General features: G+C 38.8%; 2 protein-coding genes across 14 annotated transcripts in view; both read right to left on the bottom strand.

Annotated features, from left to right (window-relative positions):
- The window catches only part of KIAA0408 (KIAA0408 ortholog), a 23,368-nt gene extending 10,029 nt beyond the window's left edge, over positions 1–13,339 (bottom strand). The window contains exons 1-3 of one of the 4 annotated variants that reach the window (XM_032443327.2): positions 12,645–13,339; positions 5,928–6,034; positions 1,933–2,130 (exon numbers count right to left, since the gene is read on the bottom strand). In XM_032443327.2, coding sequence (XP_032299218.2) covers positions 1,933–2,067 — 135 coding nt within the window. In that variant the 5' untranslated portion in view covers positions 2,068–2,130; positions 5,928–6,034; positions 12,645–13,339. Of the gene's footprint in view, positions 1–1,932; positions 2,131–5,927; positions 9,812–10,894; positions 10,982–12,644 lie in introns of those variants that run through there. The other 3 variants (XM_085541698.1, XM_085541699.1, XM_085541697.1) reach the window with 3 other exon arrangements.
- Positions 12,687–24,085, bottom strand: part of MTCL3 (MTCL family member 3) — a 26,589-nt gene continuing 15,190 nt past the window's right edge. For 2 of the 10 annotated variants that reach the window (XM_085541696.1, XM_085541695.1), the window contains 2 exons: positions 16,132–16,200; positions 13,584–15,538 (listed from right to left, as the gene is read on the bottom strand). In XM_085541696.1, coding sequence (XP_085397822.1) covers positions 14,174–15,538; positions 16,132–16,200 — 1,434 coding nt within the window. In that variant the 3' untranslated portion in view covers positions 13,584–14,173. Of the gene's footprint in view, positions 13,003–13,372; positions 13,388–13,583; positions 15,539–16,131; positions 16,201–24,085 lie in introns of those variants that run through there. The other 8 variants (XM_085541687.1, XM_085541690.1, XM_085541688.1 and 5 more) reach the window with 8 other exon arrangements.

Below are 24,085 nucleotides of genomic sequence, written 5' to 3'. Positions count from 1 at the left end.
TCCCATGGCTCCTTATAAACATTCATTCTTAACTTTCTCTTGTAAAGAAAGAACAGAGTGAGCACCTCCAAATAGCCATCTGCCTGCTCTCTCCTTGTGCACCATCCTTTTGGAAGGACAGTGAAAAAGAATGACAATGTGAACAACACGGGGCCATTTCATGAGTAGTGCTGTGAATCAGAAGTACTCTCATATTCAGAGACTCGACACTTGACTTCCCCTGAGGCTTTTAAAATTCACTCTCAAAGCCCAACTTTCAAGAGACCTGAGGGCTAAACTTTGTAATATCCAGTAAATGAGGGCCTCATTTGGATTCAGCACAGCAGTAAGAAGGAAGGATATTAAGTCAGCAGTATCATCTCTTAAACCATCATAGGCCTCTCTGGAGAAATCCTTGAATGAAGTTTGTATTTGTTGGGCTAAAGAAAATTACCAAACAAAATTACAAGCTGATAAGGTAGCACAAGTCTTGCTTAGGAAAACCCTCTGCAGATAACAGCATTTAAAAAGAGATCTCCCTTTTTCTCCAGACATGTGGCTTTTAGTGAAGAACTGCCAGGAAACTGAAATCAAGGGCAGTTACAATCATAGCTTGAAAAGGACCTCAGAACATCAGTAACCTTTGGGCACCATCTCTAGTTTTGTCTGGTCCTGTATTTCCCCTCAGGTCCATTCTTCATCTCTTTTCCTGTTTGTCACATTTTCCTAATCCATATGCTAACACAAAAACTTTGTACAAACATGGTCTTCATGTCCATTGTCACGACTACTCATAATTTGAACACCTTTTCACAACACATTATCGTCATTCCAAAATAGCTTGTAAACCTAACAATCTTACATTCAACTGCACACACAGGTCACATTAAAAACTTATGAACACCTTTACTTTGATTGTGAAATTAGGTAAGATAGCATGTAAGTGCCCTAACCCAGAAGACAGAAAATAGTGAGGATTGTCACACTAAACTTTGTAAAAACTTCGGGGAAAATATAGGAGAGCTGACATGAAGTAACACTGCATGCTGAGGACACTACGGCTGCAGTTCTTTTTCCATCTCATACTTCCATGTGAGCAGTCTCTGCCACACATTCCTGTGTTGCTCAGCCACAGGGAGGTGTTGGCAGAGAGCAAGCAAAACTACTCCATGTGTATATTAGCATGAAAAATGTGGAAAACTCTGTGATGAAAAAACTTGTCCCTATGTACTGCCAAGGCAGATTCAGTTTATGTGTTTCAGGATGCCAGAGGGTTCTACTCAAGTGACAATTTGGGGATAAATAATTACCTCAATTATTTCTGGAAGGAGATGCCTTAGAAATGGCAGATAGTGAATGTTTGTTAATATGTGTAAACACAAGTGGTGTGAGTGCTTTCGTGCTATTTATTGTACCCATTTTCTCTACTAAATGTTGTCCATAAATGGAGCAGGTTCTTGATGGAACAATTCTGCATTATACAGTGATTGATGTATTACATTCTTATGAACATTACCATTTATCCTGTCAGACTTGTGCCAAATAATGCCTTTTTTGTTTGTTTGTTTGTTGTGCCTGAGAATTAATACCTAGATTTTTTTGTCACTAAATATGCATTTTCCTGTGCCTCATACATTCAGATCAGTTTAGCATGTCTGTACTTGCAAAAAGCATGTATAAAATGAGCACCATGGCTCAATGCCAGAAGAACTGGCACAAGTATATACAGCCAACAATACAGCAAACTTGACACAGAGTTATGATTAACATCCTGCTTCATATTTCTGAGTATTAAGTGAGTAATTGCGAATACTGATTAATCCCAGGCTCTGCATCCCACCATCAACTTTTACAAAATCCCAGTGACAGGAAATAAGGTATAACTCAGAGAAAAACAAATTAAAGTGATCTCCAGTCACTGAAAATATCTAAGTGTTCAGAGTTTTGAAGTACCTCTTCAATTTTCTTCTGCATAACTTTCCATTGACATTCCCATTCTTTCCTCTCATTGTCAAATTTTTCCAGCAGTTCCATCTTCTCTTTGTTCCAGTTCCTCTCAGTGTTCTCCAGTTGTTTACGTACGTCCATGGTTATAGTCTGTTTAACAGCAACAAGACAGCTCTGCCTTTTTCTTTCTTCTCTGAATGTTTCCTGAAAGATTATCAGAATTAGACTTGTCTTTCATTCTAGCTTCCAGGAAAAAAACAAACAAGCAAACAAAACCCTAAAATAATTAAAATCTGTTTGTGGGAAACAGCAGCACAAGACTGCCCAACATATATCTGCAGTGTGACAGGAATACGGAAGAACTAAGTGTTGTAGGACTAAACTTCAGAAGCAGGCAGATCCAATCTGGAAATGGGAGGACAGATACACAACAAGCATCACAGAATTCACCAGTGTCTTCCACATCAAACTTTGCATCACGGCCACGTCACATATTCACTGTTACACCTCACTGTAAACCTGTTTTCCTTGAAATCTGACTGTACGATACTGAACGGCACGTCAGGACCTTGGGATCCTGTCAGGTCTGCCCTTGAGGGTGAAAGCTATATTTACTTTTGTTCGAAAGACAACCGCAAGTGCAAAAGTATCATGTTTGCTGATGCACTCCTTTCACACATGCATTTAGCATGAGAAAGACTGACAATCTTTTGGCAATTGCAGACCATAAACTTGATACATGAGAAGAAATTTCTCATGGTTATATGGATGCTTTAGAATACATGAAAAAAAATAACGGAGAGAAAAGCTAGAAACAGGTAACAAGCACATACAAGCAGTAGAAAGCATCATTTTGACTACATGCCTCTTGGATTCAGAAACACACATCTGTAAATACCAGATCCAGGACCAGCACAGGGAAAACTGGAAACAGTAATCTCAGAAAACTATCTTAAACTTATTTCAAAACCTTACTCGGAAGATTTAACTCATTTGTGCTTCAGTTTTTCAACCCTTTTCAGAAGTCTTTAGTTTCTTATTATGTGTTGATGAAAAATTATTTATATAACTACTAAATGTTTTAAGTACTTTGGATCTGCTTATTTGACTTTGGAACAAAACAGTTAGAGATTTGATGGGCCTGCTTTGTTAGGCTCACAACAGAAGTTCCAGTGCCACCAGCACATTCACCATGCCAGTAAGGCCAAAACTACATTCATTCAGTTGTAGCAGCTTCTGCAGTGTAACAGCTGATACATACCCATTGATGCTCAAATCATTAACTTTGGCTCTCAAAGCATGCTGCTGTGTTACTTAGTTGAACCTGGCATCTAGTTCTAGTCACAAAATGCCTCTGCATTGCTTTGGCCTTCTTCCAGAAGCCAAGCGTATGGGCAGGCAAACAAACTACCAGAAAGTGAACAAGGGTTCTGGTTTCCCTTCCTGGAATTTGTTAATTTCCCTTACTGATAGTGATTGCCAGCTCACAGGAACTGCCCATTTTACCACCCACATCTTATTTGATGTAGTACACATTCACACTTAAGCTTCATGCAAAGCTCTTCCTCATCCTATATTTTATTGGGTGAGACTTGTTGATTCAGCTGTGGCTACTATGTAATCAGCACTTACCAGTGTCTGCATTATTTCAGCTCACTGGTAAATTGATGCCAATCCTAGAGTCATCTTTCATGAACAAGTGAGCAGAGCTCAGCTGAGCATAGAGGGTACTCAGGTCTTGGTGCAGCGGGATGTCTTGCTGCAGTATCTCACCTGGCAGCCATCTTGGGGCCAGTCCTAGCCCGCTGACTGTAAAACCACTGATCCCAAACACCTTGGGGGTAAGGAAGCAGTCACCAAACATTGCTGTTAACCTGTTTCAAACTGTCATCATGCAACTTGTTTTTGGAGCTCACTCTTCTAATATCTTATTCACACCTGTCTGGGCACCCTGAAATGATCATCTGCCCTTCTTCCACCTGCCTAAAAATGCGTGGGGCAGCTTTACAAACATCTTAAATTCCTCAAAAATTAAGAACTGCTCAAAGACAACACAGCATTCTCACTATAAAAGAACTCAAGCTTTAGTTCACTCAGAGCTTCCTAGGGAAGATGGCCAGGCTGCAGACTGCACCTTTCCAGGCCAAAACTTTGGGCCAGATTTCATTGTTAACCAAAAACAACTTACAAAAGAATTCCACTGCACTTGAGATCTGTATACTTTCCCACTTTCTTAGTTCAAAGATTGTAATTTTTAGTAGTCATTCCTTATTTATTTATTTTTTTTAGCACTACATTTATGCCTTTATAGCTTTTCAATACAACTCAGAGAACTAAACAAGTAACTTCTCTATTACATGGCTCCACTGAAATCTTCAAACACATGTCAGAAACAAACAAACAAAATACGTAACCAATGCAAAGTCATGAACTAGAGAGGCTGGCAGAATCTGTCTATAACATTAAGAAATAGTGCTCCATTGGTAATAATGGCTGTGATTCAATCAGCAGAATATTACCAGTGCGAAACTCAAGACTATATGTCATATTTATACATATGTATAAGAATAGATATTTACTTCTTTTAAGCATGCATATAGCATCAAAGAGGTCCATGGTCATTTCTTTGTGCTGGGAGCTACTACTGCTGTGTTTACTTTCATCTTAACAATTTCCAATCTGTTTCATGTGAGGTTGTAATTATAAAAAGAATTGGAGATAATCAAATTGCAATCAAGTCTTGGATGCTGTGAAGAGGTTAGTTACAGAAGTTACAGGTAGTTACTTGTAGCGCTGAGGTCCACAAAGAGCTTGTGCTGCTTCTTGTTCTCTGATTTCCTCTGGATATAAATTCTGAGAAGAAAAATGCTGCTGTTGTACAGTGAGTAATTTCCTCAGACAGTTTATCTCTTGTCTCTGTGGTTCTGCTCACTTTTTTCTTGGTCTTTGTTGTTTATTTGCTTTCTTACTTATTTTATTTGCTAGTAGCAATCCCATTTGTAGTTCAGACAGTATACCCTGTCTGTACGGTACACCAAGATGTCCCCATGGGTATTGCATATGGCTTATGCAACACAAAAAGATGTCAAATGCCACATTTTAATCAGCCATGTGGATCTGTGCTCTTGCAGTATTGGCATATTATGCACGTCCTAGACAAGGTCAGAAGCTCATTACAGCAATCAGCTTCAAGCAAATAATCAATTTTGTCTACATCAGCTGCATTTTCTCTTAACTTTGCCTTTAGCTCCACCTGCTCTCAAGAAAAAAATAAGATTCAATCTACTATTTGACATCACTGTTAATATTCCTCTATATCTTACCTATGCCCTTCCTAAAAACCTACGCAGAGCAGTTTGAAATCAACTGCTACTGACTTCTCAAAATAATCTGCACTGACATCATCTGAGGAGACATTAGTTTTCAACAGAGATTAATTTGACTGGTTGTGCACAACCATTCAGACAAAAACATCTTTCATTGAGTTTACAAAAAGAAACAAACAAACATAAAAGGCAATTGGCAGTTGAACTGCATTTCCAACAAGTTGCTACGCTTTCCATGACTAAGAAAATCATTAAGTAATTCATTTTTTCATTTGAAAAAGAAAGCAAGGTATTTTAATACTGGAGCACTTTATCTTCAGAAAGAAATTGTTTGAATGAGAGAAAAAGAGCAGTAAAAAAGAAAGAGGGGGTGAAGAGAAGAGAAAAAAAGTGAAAAGAGAAGAAAAAATGTGCTCCAAATGTTACTTGTCCCTGTTCAGTTGATTTATCCATGTCTGTGTTAAAAACAACAACAAAACTTAAAAACAAACAAAAGAAAACTGCTGAACTAATGCCAAGTCTTTCTCTAAGAATAAAGAATGTGCACAAGATACATAAAACACCACATGTAGATATAAATAGAAACAGCAAAGAGATATTTATATAGTAATTAGTACGTTGCAGGGTTTTTTACATTTTAACTGCTCAAAGATGTCAAACAAGCCATAACCATACCTTTCATGGAATAAAAAATCCTTGAGAAGTTTTTCAGTCCATTTCTAAACAGCAGTGAAAGCAAGGAAATGCATAGCTAGCTGAGATCCAGTCCTGCGAATCTTGATCTTTAAAAGAAATAAGAAAGCTAAGCAACATGCAACCTTTCAGTTGGGCAGCATTTCCAACACTCCGTGAATAACTCCACAACTTTTGCAAACTGAAAAACAGTTCCGCTCAGCATCATCCCAGCAGCTGGCTTCCACGTGACGTCAGTGCACGGAGGATGGCTTTAAAGCCATCTCTTCCAACCCCCAGCTCTGTAACTTTATATCTGCTCATATTTTGTGTAAACAACTCCAAGTCCAGGACATTTTTAGGCTTTATAGTGCAGTCCAGCCTTTAAAGCTTGCCAAAGCAGCCAGTGTTAACATTACAGCTATGACAATAGGCAATTTTAGGTTGCTTTTATTAGAGTCCATGTTGTGAAGGAAGATTCTTTTCTTCCTCCCAGCCCCAGCTTCCAGGGTTATACTTTGTAGTATGATCATTCTGAGCTCTGCAACTTGATCCTCGTAAACTGCTTTGTAAGGGGAGTGTGTTTAAAGCAGCAGTTTTGTTGGTTAATTGCTATCTGCAAGAGCTAAAAGCAAACCATACCTCCCTAAATCTTTTTTGTTCTGCATTTATGTACTAGCATGGGCAGAATTACTGGGCATTGTGTAATCCTACTGTCCTGCATTCTGGAAACAATGACAATGGTTTCTTTGGGATATACTCAAATATTCCTGCTACTTTATAAGGATTCTGGACTATATTCTCTGGTTTGTTAAGATACTTTGTGTCTTAGCAAAGCAAAGTGTTTGAAATCGGATGGAGAATCTCTTTTGCACAGGGAAACTCACCCCTAAGGCTGACAAGGAAGGTCCAAATGTACCTCAGTTTGAATGTAGAATACTGGAAGTGCCCACAGCAAGTGCTGGTATGAAACATGACAAAAATGACCTAGCCAGTGAACAGCCACAGGAGATCCTGAAGCGGATCCACAGGCAAAAGGAGCCTGAAATCCTTACATCTCTGCTGACCCCACACCTTGTGCAGCAGAGAGGCTTTGCAGTGTCATTAGACTGCTCCACAGTGGCACAGCAGGGGAGGGTGACCCTAGTCACAGCAGCACATGTCCTGTTGCCCTGTCAGGTGCTTGTACCCATGGGCATTCCTTGAGACCCACCACAGCCACAGAACTCACTTCAGGGAGCATTCATCCCTGTGTGTAACTGGAGAAGAGCCACAAAGTACTTGACTGAGGCAGTATAAAATTCTGGACAAATTCTCTAATCTAGTATCTGTGTTCAAATACATGAGGCAACTGATGACAAGAGGATCTTCGATGTGGAGGACACAAAATGAGGCTTCACACCTTGCTGAGTCAGCACTCTCCTACTTAGAACAATACATGAAATCCACGCTCAGCATAAAGATTGTAGCTCTGGGTGCACTTTATAGGAAACAGCAAAACAGGTTTCAGGGAAAACACATTTTTTTCTCCTTATATAGTCTAGCTGTATTTATGTTGCTTGGGTGTTTATTCTGCCCCCATGTGACATAAATAATGGGGCTTGGGCTACTAGTTAAAATTTCAAAGACAATCTCAAAGTGAACTAAGATGCCAAAGTGCATGACTGAATGTCTCTGAAGAAAAAAAACCTCAGCCTCTAAGCATACAGTAATTGCAATTTCCCCTTCATGAAGCAGAAACGTGACACTCTGGGGAGGCTGCTTCCCAGCAGGCCAGCTGGCACGGCTGGCAGCAGTGTCAGGTGCCCAGGGGCAGCCTGAAGACACAGCTGGAGTCTGGGTGCCACAGCTTCTCCTCCCCAGCACAGCTGCACCATGCAAATGGAGACCTGAGCCAAAGTCTTTATTTCCCTCCTAGATTTCCCATCAGCATTAGCTATTATTCTTGTGTATTTAATACCGCTAACTTAACATCTCTCGTGCTATGTGAAGACTTTGAAGCACAACAAAGGGAAATTAAAGGAAATTCTATGATTCTATGAAATAATGGACTAAGCCTCAGACCTGAGTTCTTAGGTAAAATCCTACATTTCCATTGGTGTGAGGAATTAAAAACACACAAGGTTTTGTAAAACAGTAGCTTGTAGTAAGTATTCCCTTAACTGACAAGAATGCTTCATGTACCTTCTGGTAACTGCAAAAACACTGGGAAAGAGTTTTCATTCTCCTTACATGATGGAGGCCAGGCAGAACTACTGTTCTGCATGGCCACAGGCTCTGTTTCATTCACACTGTTTTGCAGGACAGTGCATAGAGGAAGGAAAATTCTTGACCTACCCACAGCACTGGAAGTACATTTCAGAGACAGATCTAGACTGGGTAGGTAAAATTGAACAGTGCTGTGCATAGGTCAAAGGGCCTCCTTCTAATAAGAGAAAGGCAAAGCAAAATTGGAGGGAAAAACAACAACAACAACAAACCTAATAGAACACAAAACAAGCTATTAAAACCTGGGTTAATTGAGCCTAGTACTCCTAAGAGCAGTAATAATGGCTTTCACTTTGGAGGAAAGTAAGTCATCCAACAGAGACTGCTGCAATAACACCATAAAATGCAGTAAGAGTGGCTTTCTGGGCTCTGGCACAGGCAAATTAAGTAGGAAGGCCATTGTAGGTTAATTACATCTGACACTCTACTTCTGTAGGCAAAGTGTTCTTTGTCCATACCTGGTAACAGCTCTGTTTGTGCTAGAAGTCAGCACTTCAACAGAACAAGTGCAAGGACATTTTAAACTATTCCTCAGCTAAATTTGTTTTTACTGTGCAAAACTGAAGTCAAAGAAGTGTGAGTTTCAGCATGGACTATAACCTGATTGCATACTCAGCAGAGTGTGCTCTGGTTAGCAGTTTGCATTCAAGATTATTTCAGAGCATCTTTGGTCTTGCTGTTCAGGGACAGCATACCAACTTTGCTCTGTCAGCATGAATCAGGTAAGAAAAGAGAACAGCACCGCTGCCATTGTAGTCAACCCAAACGTTATATCAGATCCCTATGAAGTAATGTTTTACACATCAGTATTTTGGCAAATATATCTCACCAGTGAATATAGGTCAGGAAATGGGCAGACAGGAATAAAAATTCTGCCCCCTCTAACCATCACACACTTCTGCAATCACACATATCTTAGCAGAGAAATAGAGCCAACAAAGTGTTATGTCATGTCACTTCTCCAAGGGTACACTGGAAATCGGCGGCAGATACTTTAGATGTTTACTTTAAATAGAGCCGCTGTAATTTTCCCCATAGGCAACTGCATGTGTAATGGCAAAAGCTGAGTTTGAATATCACTACCCCCGGCATTATATCAGAGACAGAAATGTAAGCCAATGGGAGTTAGGCGCCTGGTACTGACGCCTTTAAAGTCTCCTACTTGCCTATCAAATTCTGAGGTGACTAAGGGGAAGGGTATATAATATCCTAAAGCTCTGCTTGTTTTTGTAAACAACATGAACACGAAGTTCATGTGCAGTTCATCTCTTTTTATAACACATATTTAGACAGCCACAGTTTTGGCCATTTTCTATTTCCCAACTGCTGGGCACATTTCTGCACTGTAGCACCTGCTCACTTCTGGTTTTGATACTGAAGCAGTGGCGACATGTCAGCAGACACTTATCCTCTCTCTGACTGGAGCTTCAGGCATGGATATTTTTGGTTGAAAGAAATATCACTGGATCCTGGAAAATCTGATCTTTCTAATATCAGGGAATTTTAAAGCAAAAGTGAAGAAAATATTTAAAGAGGTATTTTCCTCAGAGTATTCACAAATTTCTCTAAATAGGAAAGAAAATATTTATCTGGTTGCATTAAAGGAAAAAGAAAGCATCTATATTCTATGCGACAAAAATTTGTCTGATTTATTTCCAATGCATACAAATACAAAAGTTTTGGAATTGGATCAATATATATGCAAGATCTCTTCTTTATGAAAGGACATGGAGTGAAATCCCTAGGGACCCAGGAATCAGAAATTTAACCTTTTGGAGAAACTAAGGCAATCTTGAGCCTGAAATTAACCATTTTTTGCAAGAATAGAACATGAATCCCAGTATCCAACCCAATTCAGATCTGTATTGCTTCTACTCCACAGAAAAACATCCTGCAACCATTTCACAGATTTTGCTTATTTTATATTCCCTTCATTAAAATGTTTTGCAACTTCATTTTTTTTTGTGTCCACTTTTAAGTTTGATTTTAACATTTACTGCTTAATGTAATACGTTTCCACATTTATTTTAATAGCCCTATTAGCAACATTCAATATTCCATCTTTCATTTTCATAGGGTTTATGCAAGTCCCTGGCAGTGCTTCAGAGGAACTGGATTTCATCACTGAAATGCTTTCAACTGACTTGTACAGGTAAGCTGCAGCTGTCTGTGAGTGCAAATATACTTTATAAAGGTTAGTTAGTTACATACGTGTTCTTGCTTAATATATGAGCTTTTTGCTATAAAAGCGTACTTCTAAATATTAATTTTACTTTAATTAAAAAGAATCTATAATATGTTGTCAAAGCGCTTTCCCTTCACTTGCAAAAAAATACACATATCTGGTTAATCCAGCCTCCTCTTATCATGAGGATTACAATAAACATTTCTTTATTCTGCAGAACCACTGTATTCTGCTGTTGCAGCCCCCTTTAAGGAGTTTTTTTGTTTCAAAACTGGGATTTGTGAATCCACTATTGGTATAATTGAGATCTGGACCGATAGGCCAGGTAATGTGCCATATCTGGCTTGTTGCCACATAAAAGCAAAATCTCGTGTTTTTCTTACTTCTCTTCTGAATTACACATTATGCGGCAGATAAGTTAATGAATCAGCAGCACTCAGTTTGGCTCTTCTCTGCCTGACTCCCACGCACTCCTGCTAGAGGATGTGGACATGTTCAGCTGAATTTAGCTGCTCACCTCTGAAGCAGGCTGTCCATCACCCCTACAAATGAGGAGAAGCTGCAGCTTTTCTTGACAAGTAGAATCGTCACATTTGTGAGACTGAACCACTGCAATTCAGCACAACACAGAAGATTTATTGAGCTAAATGTTATCTTCTGGCTATCGACGGATTCTGTGCTTTTATTAGCTTTCTCAGCGAACATTAAAATAGAGAAAAATGGAGGGCTGTGCACTTCTTTGCAATATTTGATGTGAAGCAGATAAGCAGCTCCAATCTGCCCTTAAACCTTAATGCAGGACATGAAAAATACCTTTCATTTCGCATTGAAATTTTCTGTATCAAGGTTTGCAGGGTTCCTCAACATTATCATTTTGCTCATCACAGATTCAAAAACTGTGGGGATCTGCTAAAATGATTTTGGAATTTGGAAGTTGAAGCCTAGAATTATCATATTTTAATGTTCAAATTGAAAGCCTTTGAGAAAAAAAAAAAGAATTCTCAATTGATGAAAAATTTGATCAAGAGAAAAGTGGCAAAAGGGCCTTTGCTCAGTGATTTCAGAGTTATCCTTAAGATCACAGAAGTTCACAGTGACTGGAAGTTACAACTGACCATATCTCACCATTACAGTTTTTAATATGTGTAGCTCATCTTTAAGTCAATTGAGCACAAGAAACCTCTTCAGAATTTTGTTGGGCCTGACTTCCTCTTTAACTAGGTCACCAGATAAAGTTAACTAATTCTCTCTCTACTTATATATTGACTATTGTTTTCTTTACCTGCATCTCAATAACCACAAAGTAAACAAGAAAGACAAGTTCCCTGATAGGTATAACTGTTCAGATTAAATGAATGTTAAATGATTTAACTGATCAAGGCTACTACACTTGCAGAGAATAAGTGGGAGGAGAGCTAGAGAAATAAGGAGAAAAATAAAAGTTTTGAATGCTGTAAGTTCACTATCTTTTTCATTCTCAAAAAAATATTTCTGTTGCCCAACCTCTGCTTACCTATAAGTGGTTTCTCTCAAAACATTTTCTCCCTGCTATTTCATACAGTGGGCTACTGCTCTCGGCAGGATTCTGATCAGATGGAGATAGGTACAGAGATGAACTCTTTTCATATGGGAGCAGGTTAAGTGAACATAGTGAAAAGGAATCCTTACTGCCAGCTAGAAAAGCAGCTGCTTTGTTTATAGGCACTTATTTATTACTTCACTTATTGTTTTGGCATCAGACAAGGCAAACAGCATCACCACTCATAGTTTAAGACAGACTGCAGTGTGGCCACTTTTCTTAGAGCACGTAGAGAATGCAGCCAGCCTACATCTCTCAGCAGACTCCTTGCTTGCTCTGCTGGCCTCTTCTTCCTTGTATATCTAATTCTCAGAGGCCCCAGCTCCTCAAAACAATCCACATACAAGTATTCTGTATCAGTCATTCTTATTTTGTCCCTGCATAGTGTCTAATCTACATAACACAGTGCTGAAAAATACCATCAAAACTACACAAAATGTACACAAACTGTGAAATACAATTGCAGAATGCATATGGTTTTACTTTTCATTGGTGGCTAGAATGCAATTTATTTTTCTGGGAGTGGGAAGAGGAAAGGAACAGACTCCTCATACCCACTCTGCATGTTTCTGTTTTTCTTCCAACTTGGTGCAAATTAATGAATATTACTTTGGTTTCAGCCACCCAGGAATTTTTCATTCAAAAATGATAAAAAGCAAAGAAAGTGAAAAATATTCTGTTTGCTTACCTGGAACACTACGGTGAGCAGGTTTCCTATTCAACTGGATGATTCTTTTTTTTTTTCTTTTTTTTTTTTTTTTTGTATTTTTCACATTTTTGGGTGTTTGTTTTGGTTTTGGCAAACAAGTAGTCTTCAGTGTTTTTACAGCAGTGGCTATTACAGAAATTATGTCTCTCGCACGTCTTATCTTGGAGGGTGGACAAAATAAACAAACTGAAAATAACACTACAATGAACAGTAAAAGATGAATGGGTTACAGTACAAAAAACAGTGTAAAAAGGAAGACAAGTTTAAATATTGTTGTGTATGAAAGGGATGAAAATAATACAAGAATGAGAATAAGTAAAATGATAGGCTGGAACATCTGGGAAAGTAAATACAAAGACAGAGAGAACAGTCAATTAATGGAATACCAAGTCCAACATTAAAAAAAAATAAATAGTGATTCAATTATGCTTGTAGAGGGACCAAGTGCCTATCTCCCATTTACTTCAGTAGGAGTTTTGCATGGTTAAGCTGTAATGCCAATTTAACTATTGACGTCATTTGTTTAGAGAAAATACCGATTGGATTGATTTAAATTTGTATGAACCCATGCAGTGCCCTGCCTCTGAGTTAATGGGAACTCTAACAAGCTCAGAACTATTGCTAGATCAGAAAGTGAGCATGCCAAACATCTTTTCTGTTTGATTTCATGCAGTACGTGTATAGTAATTGATTAACTTTAAACTCACTGCGTCTGTGACTTTCTGATACAAGGAAACAAAAGACTAATTAGTCAGCGTAGGGACAAGAAATAATAGCTTTCAGCTTCACCTGGCAACTAATTTAACTGCAAACTACCAGGACAGCACACGTAAATTAACACAGCAAGAGACTTACTAAAACATCAGGATAACACCATGACCAATAACAGCGTTTGCCAACTAATAGACTGCATAATAAGATAATGAGAGGTAATTTTCATTTTTCGTGGCAGAAGATCTTGAGTCAGCAAGGAATTTGCTCCCTAAAACCTCTCTGGGATAACTCTGCACATCACATGCAGGATGTTTTTTGGCTCTTTCCTTAGGGGATAAGAGAAGAATAAAAAAGAACTGCAGAAAAGATGCTAGTCACTGTTGCGTATAAGCAGTGACACATAACCTTTCAATGAAAGATACAACCAGTTACAACTCCAGTAATACCAGTATTCATCTCCATGCAGTCCATGTAGATTTTTCATGGTTTATTTTTCTCTGTGGTTTGTTTTATTCTTTGTAATTTTGGAAATCAAATGTTTTCTCTTGTTTAAAATTAATAATATATATATATATTTGTATTCATTTAACAAGAAACCAACCACCAAAAAAACAACCATATTCATTAATGTGCCAAAAATGCTATCTGCACTGCCTTTACTGGTAATCACTGCAGCTTGATTGCCATTAGCTCTGGCAAGTACAGTTGCAAAGCCAGAAGGAGTACAAGTCTTCCACCTCCAATAATACCTGTACCTAGAATATAATTCTTTCACTGTCACAGAGACCATTTATTCACCATTCAGAAATAGGCCCCTTGGTAGAACAAATTTGCATAGAGGCAATTAAAGATTTAAAATAATTTAATAGAAATTTTTCTTCACGTTCTAGTTTAAGAATTTTAGGGTGCCATACATCAAATTTTAGTCTTAATTCTTTTGGCCAAGGTTTTTTACCTGTAGGCCATAATAAGTAAAAGTCTACCTGACTCACTGACAAAGGTTCGTCCGCACTCCGATCATCCGAAGATTTTGGAACTTCGAGTCTGTCGATGAAAGTCTGGAGTTCTTTCCTGAACGCCTTCATCTGTGCATTGATCCTGTAAAGAAGCTCATGCTCACGTATTCTGCTGCCATCGTCTTCCTCATCCATCAGTCCAAACAGGTCCCCATTAGCTACATAAATTCTTGCCTCTGTTATGATGGTGCTTGTGTCAGAAATCAAGCGATCTATTGTCTTGCCCAGTCGCTCAGCTTCACAGCGAATGTCCTTCATCTGCTGCCTGTCAGTGAAGCTTTTCTGCCACCCAGATGGTGTTGGATAAAAAGATCTTGTGGGTGTCAGGCACCGGATATTTCTCACCTCTTCTGAGTCACTTTCCCCACCGATGGGCCCTTCCCTTTTGCGGTGAGGGGGACGGGAATCATCATCACTCTCCTTTTTTCCTGCATCACTTTCTGCATCACTGTCTCTGGGGCTGCCACGGATCCCAAGATGAGAGGCTAAATCATAGCGTTGCATGTTGGACATGAGCACCCTATTTTCATATTGGAGTTGCATGACTTTGCCACTCAGCTCATTGATTTGCATTCGTGCAGCCTTTAGTTCCTCCTGCAGTGCTTCAGTCTTGGCATTATCATGGTGCCTAGAGCTCTCATGGGCTCCGGACTTGTATTTGTATTTGTTCAGTTCAGCTGTTATGCGTTTGTTTTGTTCTTCCAAGTCAGCTACATTTCTCCTCAGCAATTCTGTCTCATCTTCTACTAGCTGCAAATGCTGTCTTAATTCTGACAGGGATTCACTCTGTTCTCCCAGGAGTGGATTAGCAGCCCCTGAGAAATCATCTCCTCTTAAGTCATCAAGCTCTGCTTTCAATCCTCTATTTTCTACTTCTAGCTCCACTATTTTTCTCCCAAGAATGTTAGCTTCCTCCTCCACAAGTCTCAACCGAAGCTTGAGTTCAGCTTCCCTTGTGGTAGGTGGACCACCTGCTTCGCCTTTTGGCAAAGGGCTGTCCAAATCACCATAAAATGATCTATATTTTTGCAGCTCATGTTCAAATCTGTCCTTCTCTTTATCGATCTTAGCCATTTTCTTCCTCATCAAAGCTGCTTCTTCTTTGACAAATTGCAGCTGGCATTTCAAGTCTTCGTTGTCCTCCTTGGAAAAAGAAAAATAGAAGAATTAGAAGAAAGCTGATGTAGAACAGGAGACCTCCAGTGGATGGTCTTAAGTTACAAGATCAACAATTAAAAGTACATGGCTTTAGATACAAAGAGGCTTTCCTGTGCCCATTTTTTCATTAACCGGTAAACCAAACAAGCAGAAATAAATATTTAAATTTGAAAAGAGAAAGTCTATTTTACTTGCCATTAAACCCTGTGCAGCCCTCAGAAAAGGCCCTTTGTGGGTATCTTGTAAAAATAACTTGCAACACTGAAGTAGATATTACAATGTTAAAAAAATCTTGAATTCTGTACACAGAGGGCTTATAATCTTATTTCACCGATTCTACATTTACTTATTTTGCCTAAAATATTTGGAATAGATGAAAGCTGGTGGTTTGGTTTTTTTTACATGATCTTGACATCATGTAGTCTCATTATACATTTGGGGTAAGAGGTCTCCATTTCGCAGCATGTAAAAAACAAAAAAATAAGAGCAAACAAGCAAGTTTAAATCTGCAAATCACATTTCCAGAGCGTTGCTGAAACCTCCACATAAGGATCCAGATTACTATAGTCTCAACATACCTCTGTTGGCGTTTGCTGTGACTTTTTTTCTGATTTTTGTAGATCTTTGCTCCCTCTTCTTTTCAACGACTGCCAAAACAAGAACAAAGTGAGAGGCACAGCACTGAAGAACTACATAATATAGTCATTCTGTTTAAACATAGTGAGGCAAATGCAAATACAAAGGCAGTAGCCTCTTGTAACTCCTGTGATGTCAAATAAGAAGGAGAGAGAGACACCGCTGAATAAAAATGACACAACAGAAGTATTGCATTAGTGAAGTATTGGTTTAACCAGTCTACAACATTTTTTTATTCAACACATTTTAAAACATATAACAAATGCTTAGCACACATATCACACTTGAGGTAAGAAAGGAAATATCTCCAATGCTAATGCAAAAAATTGGAAAACTGAGGCAAGCAGTAAAACCAGAGGCCATAAGTAAGCCTCACAAAGCAGTGTCAGCGACTTTTCCCAGCTAACCTGAACATATCTATGAGGAAATCTTTCTTTGCATCTCACTCACAGGCTTCAAGCTTGCAGTTTACTGCTGCTACAGATCTCCTAGGCATATACTGCTGACAGAGCATGCAGAAAGATGCAATACATGTGGTCACTAGATTTGTTCAGTTCTCCAAACATATTCAAGACCTATTTAAAGTTGTGTGGACTACAAATTCCTAGTGAAAGGCAAAGCAAATTTGCTTATGACAAGCACAAGACAAACAAACCCATCCACACCATAGAAGTGAGCTATTTGCGTGTGTGTCTTCTGCTATACAGCCAAGGTGAAGAGAAATTGGTGAAAAGAAATTCCTGCTCTTAGAGCAGGATGCACTGGGTTCAAAACCTACTAGAAAAAATTCTTACAATTACTAACAATGAAAAGTTCATTAGTGGGCAAGTGGTAGCAGTGGAAAAAAACTGCAGCAATCCCGCTGTCAGCACTCAACACAGATCATCAAGAAAACAGCAGGAGAGAGGAAAGTGAGTGAGAAAATATATTAATACATAACAACCCACTTGCAGCTGTTCCCAGGTTTTATGCTCCCCAAGTGAAACGTAGCCCTTGCAGCAGGCAGTGATATAACTACCTGCCTCTGAAACTATTCTCTGGTATGAGCAGCCTTTGTGCCAGTGAGTACTGAGAAACATGCATTTCCCTGTGCCAGCCAGGGGAAATCCAGCAGTATATCCAAAAGTCACGCAGTTCCACCTAGTGGGAATTAAAATCTGTTCACAATCCTCAAGGAACAAAACACAATGGACAAGTTTACTGTACATTGCTGCTTGTACCAATTGTTCTTCTTTTGTATATTAGCCTCATTACAAGTACTATGCCCTGAGGACTGCTCCCCCCAAAGGAAAACTTGATACCACAGCACTGATTCACATACAGATCTAAGAAACCATAAGTGATGAGGTTTTTGATCTAATCCACTATAGTTATACCAGAATTAAAAGAACCTCAATTTCAGAATCAGAACTAGAATTCACAGGTGTAGCCACCAGGAACCAGAACTGAAACTTTTACGTCTCTTGAAAATACACAGAGTGCTCTCAATAAATAAAACAATAAAATAAAAGATCATTAGAATCTCAGCCAGATACCTATAAGAGGATTCCAGACGAATCCATAAAATACACAAAAAATAGTTAAATTGATTCTTCCTTTTAAAACAAAGCCAACATAGAGATTCAATCTACAAACAAAATTATTCTTCTCCAGGGTCACCCATTAGTTACCACACTGCAGAATTGGTATGTGCAAATGGAAAGTTTTTTTACTGCTTTTCTTTTTGAATTGGCAAATTTATAGACTTTCAGAAGTGCCAAGCCCAACATGTCTTCAAATAAAATGAGCCTCTAAAATGCTTAGACACAACTTGATGTCTATCCTACAACATTTCAGGATATGAGACGTATGAAAAAGTTTTCTTTGACAAAAACATTAAGAGAAAAGTTCAGAGAGCAACTGTAGTTTTACATCAAATGAGGGAAAATGAAAACACTTGTTTTTCTCCTTTCTCTCGATGCTTTTTATTTTGAAGTTCTTTTCTTCTTTTGTAGTCAGAGTAATAAATTTTTAACTTCAGTAATAGTTGTGATTATTTAAAGGCAAACCCTACTTTCTATTCTGCTATACTTGAATTAAAAAATCCCATGCTCAGAGCTTACATTCATCAACAAAATGGTGGTGTGTAGCAATGCAATTTTAAAGCAGAGAGCAGTGACAAAGATATACAAGTCAATGAGCTGGATGATTTGTGTAAGTAGATTCGGCCCAGCTGGTATTGGCTCCCATTCTCCCATTGGATACAACTGAAACTACATGCTGTTTATTTTGATATCCTAAATAATGTTACACAAGGCCAATTTAGCCACCTTCATGTAGAAATGCTGTCTGTTCAAAAAGCTTCATGTTTGATAGTCTTTTAATAGAATTCTCTTGTTTGGATAATTCTCTTTTTTCCATGTCAGAGCGTACTGCAAGGAATATTGTAGTGCCACTGAAGGCTGCCTCTGTTGTTTCTCACGTATAGCAAAAAAAGTCTGCCCATCAAATTCTAGAATTGCTTTGAAAGTTTGCAACAGAGAGCAACTTAAATTATATTCAGTTCAGTCCATTTAATGATTATGAATCTTAATAAATAAATAAATAAATAAAGACTGCATTTGCACAATCTAATCTGTAATGCTTTCTAGAGAGCTTTATGGTTTTAATAATCTTAAAGCAAGTCAATCATCTTCAGGAAAAAGACAAAAGAATAAGCAAAAAATGCACATTATACTGTTTCTACAATGGAGATTTTGCTAAATTGCTCAAGTAGTAATGAAATATTCCAGCAGTGCTAGAATAATAGGACCAGCAGCTGAGGCATGTATGATTGTGCTGTATAAGCTCTGGATACCTCTGCAACCAGTCTGACCCAATTTTTCTAGCATTCAATGTTTTGAGTACCCATCATGTTAACATTAATGTTCTGGCAATGCCAGGAAATTTCCACAGTATAGATAAAACCACAGACAATGCACTGTATACACACCTGATCACATAAAATGGGCAATTTCGTTGTGATTTTCAAGAGTATCAATACTCCAGCAACCTTCACTGGACTTTATCCAACATTGCTGGATGATGCTGGAGATGCTAAGCACTTCTTCAGACCAGATGGCAAAATCCTTCTCTTGCCAGCCTTAAACTGCAATCCAAATGTGCAGTCCTAACCACCTACGATGCTGAATGCTTCAGAGTACAAAAAGACTTGAAGTCTACTTTATAAAATCACAGCTGAATGACATGACAGCATCATGCTGCACTGAATAGCAAAGCTTTAAAGTGAACTCATTTATCACTACTTGACCCTGTACTACAGGAAATCTCTCTGCAATTAATAAGGAAGCTGAATAGAACATACCAGCTTTTCAAGACTTCTTGGTCGATAATTTCAAATCTGATGTGAGGGTAAATGATCTAAAAATCAATGTAAGCAAACTCAGGAGAAACTGTCAACATATAAGGGGATTTATGCACAAGGTTGCCCTGCCAGCCCTTATCCCTGCTCACAGAACAGGTCAAGGCAAAGGGTGAGCAGCTTCTGAATCTCTACAGCTGCAAGTCACCACAGCTGTACCGCACACTCTTGTAGTTAGCTGCCTCTTAAACACCGTGATAGATCTACAGAGCTTTCAAAAATCAGAGCAAAACCAAGGCCATCCTTACATCCTGTACATCCTTACATATACATTTGCACTTTACCTAGAGAAAGCCTTTATATTTTGAAGGAAAAACACATTGATAAACCAAATTATGAGAACTGAGCGAGTACAGTCAGGTAAAAAGATGAAAGTTGCCTTTTCAAAGCTCTTTATGTGATCATGTCAAATAGTCAGCAAAACCTGCATTTTCTGTGACTGCACACTTCATCTAGCAGGATATCTGAAAATAGTGGAAGCAAGTTCTCTGAAGACGAAGCTGCCTTCTGCCATTTGAACCAATTGGGCCTCACTATAAATGCAGAAATCACAATCACAAGCGGCTTACACTCTTCTCTCTAATAATGAAATGCAAGAGTTAATCTCAGAACACCACAAATACTTTGGAGTGAAAACACTGGAATAAGGTACCTTGGTGCACACTGATGCCAGTTAAACCTATTGTCCAGGGCTTGCCTAAGCTGTTGTTTATTTGTGTTATCTGGGAGAAAAGAGTTGGCCTTTCTGTTAGGGTTTGCACAGCACCTAGTACGATGCACACCAGTCATTATAGTCATTATCTTGGATTGTCAGTGTGACAGAGAGCCTGTCAACACAGTTCAAAACTCCACCATACAACAACAGCAATAATGACAAACCACACTCATGGGCACAGAAGTTATCAATTAAATATATTAAAAATTTTACCTAAGTTAAGCAGAGTTTTCTTTCTCACACATATTATCACAAGTAGATTTTTTTCAGTCTTATTAGAAGAATGTCTTAGAGGAGATTACAAACAAATTGTCACAAGGACACAAAAATGCCAACAACCAGATAAGGTTCATGGCCTTAGTTACAAAAATTCTTGTATATCAACCAAAGGCTGGTTATTGCACCTCAACATAAAGGATACTGTGAAAACAGTAAGTAATGAGATAGAAAAAAAGGAATGAATCTACACACACAGTCTGTCCCTTCACACCACTCACTGGAGAAGTATACAGAAGTCAGTTCTGCAAAGTTATGAGCTGGTCATGTTTGTCCAGTTGCACTTAAGCTTACTTCAAACAGAAGAGCTGTGTTATATGCACAGGTAGCTCTTACTGGATTCACAGGGTAGGGTTACATCAAGATTACACGCACTAGGTTTGTAAGCACACAACAGGAAAAGGGGCTCTGTAGCTTCTTTCTAGACTGTGCACCTCAGACAGCACTTCCAACATCTCACATAAAAATCAAATTTTAGAGTCAGTTGAGAGGATGCAAAAGTTTGAGATGAATTAATTTAGGAAAAAACGTAAGGGGCTTGAAGCTAAACTGGAAGGAAGGCAGTTTAGCAGTTTGGACACCCCCATGCCCACCTTTCTCACTCTGTCTGATGTCTTTTGATTGTGAGGATGCACACAGTGCTTTTTCCACTATTTCTACCATGCAAAAGTAGCAGAATACAGCAGCACTGGCAGAAGCAAAGGGTCCAGCAACTCCACTGACTACAAAGGGCACAGAAAACCTGTGACTGGTCCCTATACAACTTCCTCCTAGGTGAAACATGCTCAGCTTTTTAAGGGAGATGCTTATTCCTTGCAAGGTGAGGGGGCTGTGGATCTTAGGCTGACGTGAAATCTCTATGTCTGCAGTTGCCTTAAGACTCTTATTTAATACTTCCTTTTGCTATGACTGAAAATCACATTCTGAAATGAAATTTGACAATCTTCAAACTCAATATAAATATTTGATCACTGGGATGCTTTTTTAACTAGCTTTCATGAGCAAACACCCAGCCTTTCTGCATTTATCATAAATGTCACTGAACCAGTGGATCACCTGCAAATTAACAACACAGCAGTCCTAATAGGGTCTCGGAGGGAAAAATTCTTTGTCCTACGCTAATTAACATTTTCACTGCTGCCTGGAAAAAAAAACTATAAATAGTGGATAAAGACTGCAGATAAACTTTGGAGAAATGATAAACAGTGTAAAAGAATTATCACTCGTGAAACTAGGTACAGCAAAATAGCACCTGTTTTAAAGGATAATCAGTTAAAATGATGTACAGGCTTAATTTTGTGACTGTATTAGACTTATACAGTGAGGTTTTGGTAGCAGGGGGCTGCAGGTGTAGTCTCTGTGAGCAGAGCCCACCACTACCCCATGTCAGATCAGAGCAAGCTCTAGCTGTCCCAGAAGGGACCCACTGCTGCCATGAGCAGTGCTGGTTGTGCATGTGGTAGAGCAGATTGAAGAAATAGAAAAATTGCTTGGGGAGAGGAATGAGAAATGTGAAAGAAACAGCCCTGCAGACACCAAGATCAGCACAGAAGGCTGGCAGGAAGTACTCCAGGCTGAAGCAACAGTTCCTTGCAGCCCAGGAGAGGCTTACAGTGGAGTAGGCTGTCCCCCCGGCAGCCCGTGGGCACCATGTGGAGCAGATCCGTGTGCAGCCTTGAAGGAGACATAGCCCATGGAGCTTTTTCATCATATTATATCCTCCTGTACTTTTCAGAGAGAGCACAGTGTGGTAGTGCTGAAACCAGTGACCAAACAGTTTAATTTAGCCCTACAGTGTAGATTCAATACTGAGGTTCCCTGCGCAGTCTCTAGAAATGACTGACTCCCCACAGTCAATCCACCTTCAGAGTAGTGAAATGAACTACTTCCTAGTACTTCTCATCTTTCCCCTTTGAGGAAGGACAACTTCCTGACTTAGATTAACATCTTAATTTTTAAATGGCTAAATAGCAACCCTAAGCATGCTAATTAAAAAAACAACAACAAAACCAGCCACAACAAAGCATTGATGCTGGACTCTTCAGTTTAGCACAATAGTGGGAATGAAACTTTGAAACTTTACCAAGGTCTGGGAACTGAGCAACACTACTCAGAAAAGCATGCCGTAAGGAAAATAAACTTTTGAAGTGTATCTACGTCTGTGTATCATCAAGGCAATGTTCCAGTTCAGAACTCTTTCTGGGGCACTGTTACTGGTGCTTCTAGTGAGTCACTTAATCAAAGATCTAAATTCAAGCATCTGTAAAAATTAAAATAATTCAGCCAAGCCTGTATTATAGAACACTCTTGGTAATTAGGCCACTTTGATGTCATCATCAGACATGCTTTACGGAGACACAGAAACCTCTCATTACACACAACATTGATGGAACAGATGCCTGGCAAATACATTCTAAGTGCAACTACTCATCTGTGACCTAAGCAAAGAGCTTGGTTATTATCCTAACCTGAATTGCTGAGAAAATCAAATTCAATTAACACAATCATACAAATAGGATCACACAGAGCAAAACAGAATTGTTATCCACATATCTCAATATGTGCTATTGTTTATACTAGCTGTGGAAAAAAATAAATAAACCATATTATATGTCAAAACACCTCAGCAGAAACAAACACTTCAGTAAAATTTACATGCATATCTAAAAGGTTAAGCCACTGCCCTTTACTTCAGAATAGTAAATGCACTCTTTGGATTTCCTAACTATGGAACATCGAGAACTGGATCATAAAATGCCAGCAGACCGCATTTTTTTGTTGTTACAAATAATGCAGCAAGTGAATAGAGATAAGAAGCCTGGTGTATAAATTCCTCAGAGTTTGGCTGATTCTAGCACTCAGCACACCCTATAGCTAAGTATTCTCTCTGTCCAGTGACTCATCTCTACTTAATAAGCACCCTAAACAGAATTTAGTTATATACATATAGCTAAAATGTAAGAGTTTAAAAGAAGATGGCTCAAGACACGCCATTCTGCACTCTGCACACAAACAGAGCTGCGCTGCACAGAACACAGGCTGCATGAAACACTATCAGTGCAGCATGGAAAATGCCCTAATTAAGTAGATACCTGGATCTCACCTCCTGTTGTTCACTGGCTGTGTTTTGCCTAATAAAACAGCTTCACAGACTCCAAAGCTTCCCTGTTTAACAAAAACAATCTAAAAACAATTTCCTTTCTCCCTGAACATTATATTTTCTATGCCTGTGTGCTCTGCAGCAAAATGAGAAATTAGATTCTGCTTGTTATTGATAATTACAAGCCACAGAAGAGAAAAATATCAAATAAAAGAATAGTTGGGGCTTAAAGCTACTGCTGGACATCTAACCCAATCCTCCTGGTCAGAGTAGAATCTATTAAAGGAGGCATCCCTGTACCACACCTTGGAGGGTTTTGAAATCTTCAAGGAATTAAAGACAAGAACTTTGGAAGAGAAGGACCAAGATTGTTCTGAACGACAACGCAGTCATCGTTCACAGCCA

This window comes from Coturnix japonica, chromosome 3 (genome assembly GCF_054131305.1).
Source record: "Coturnix japonica strain WE chromosome 3, WE-NBRP24, whole genome shotgun sequence".
Classification (NCBI taxonomy): domain Eukaryota; kingdom Metazoa; phylum Chordata; class Aves; order Galliformes; family Phasianidae; genus Coturnix; species Coturnix japonica.
Note: the sequence above shows the minus strand (reverse complement) of the source record. Positions and strands in the feature narration are given on the sequence as shown.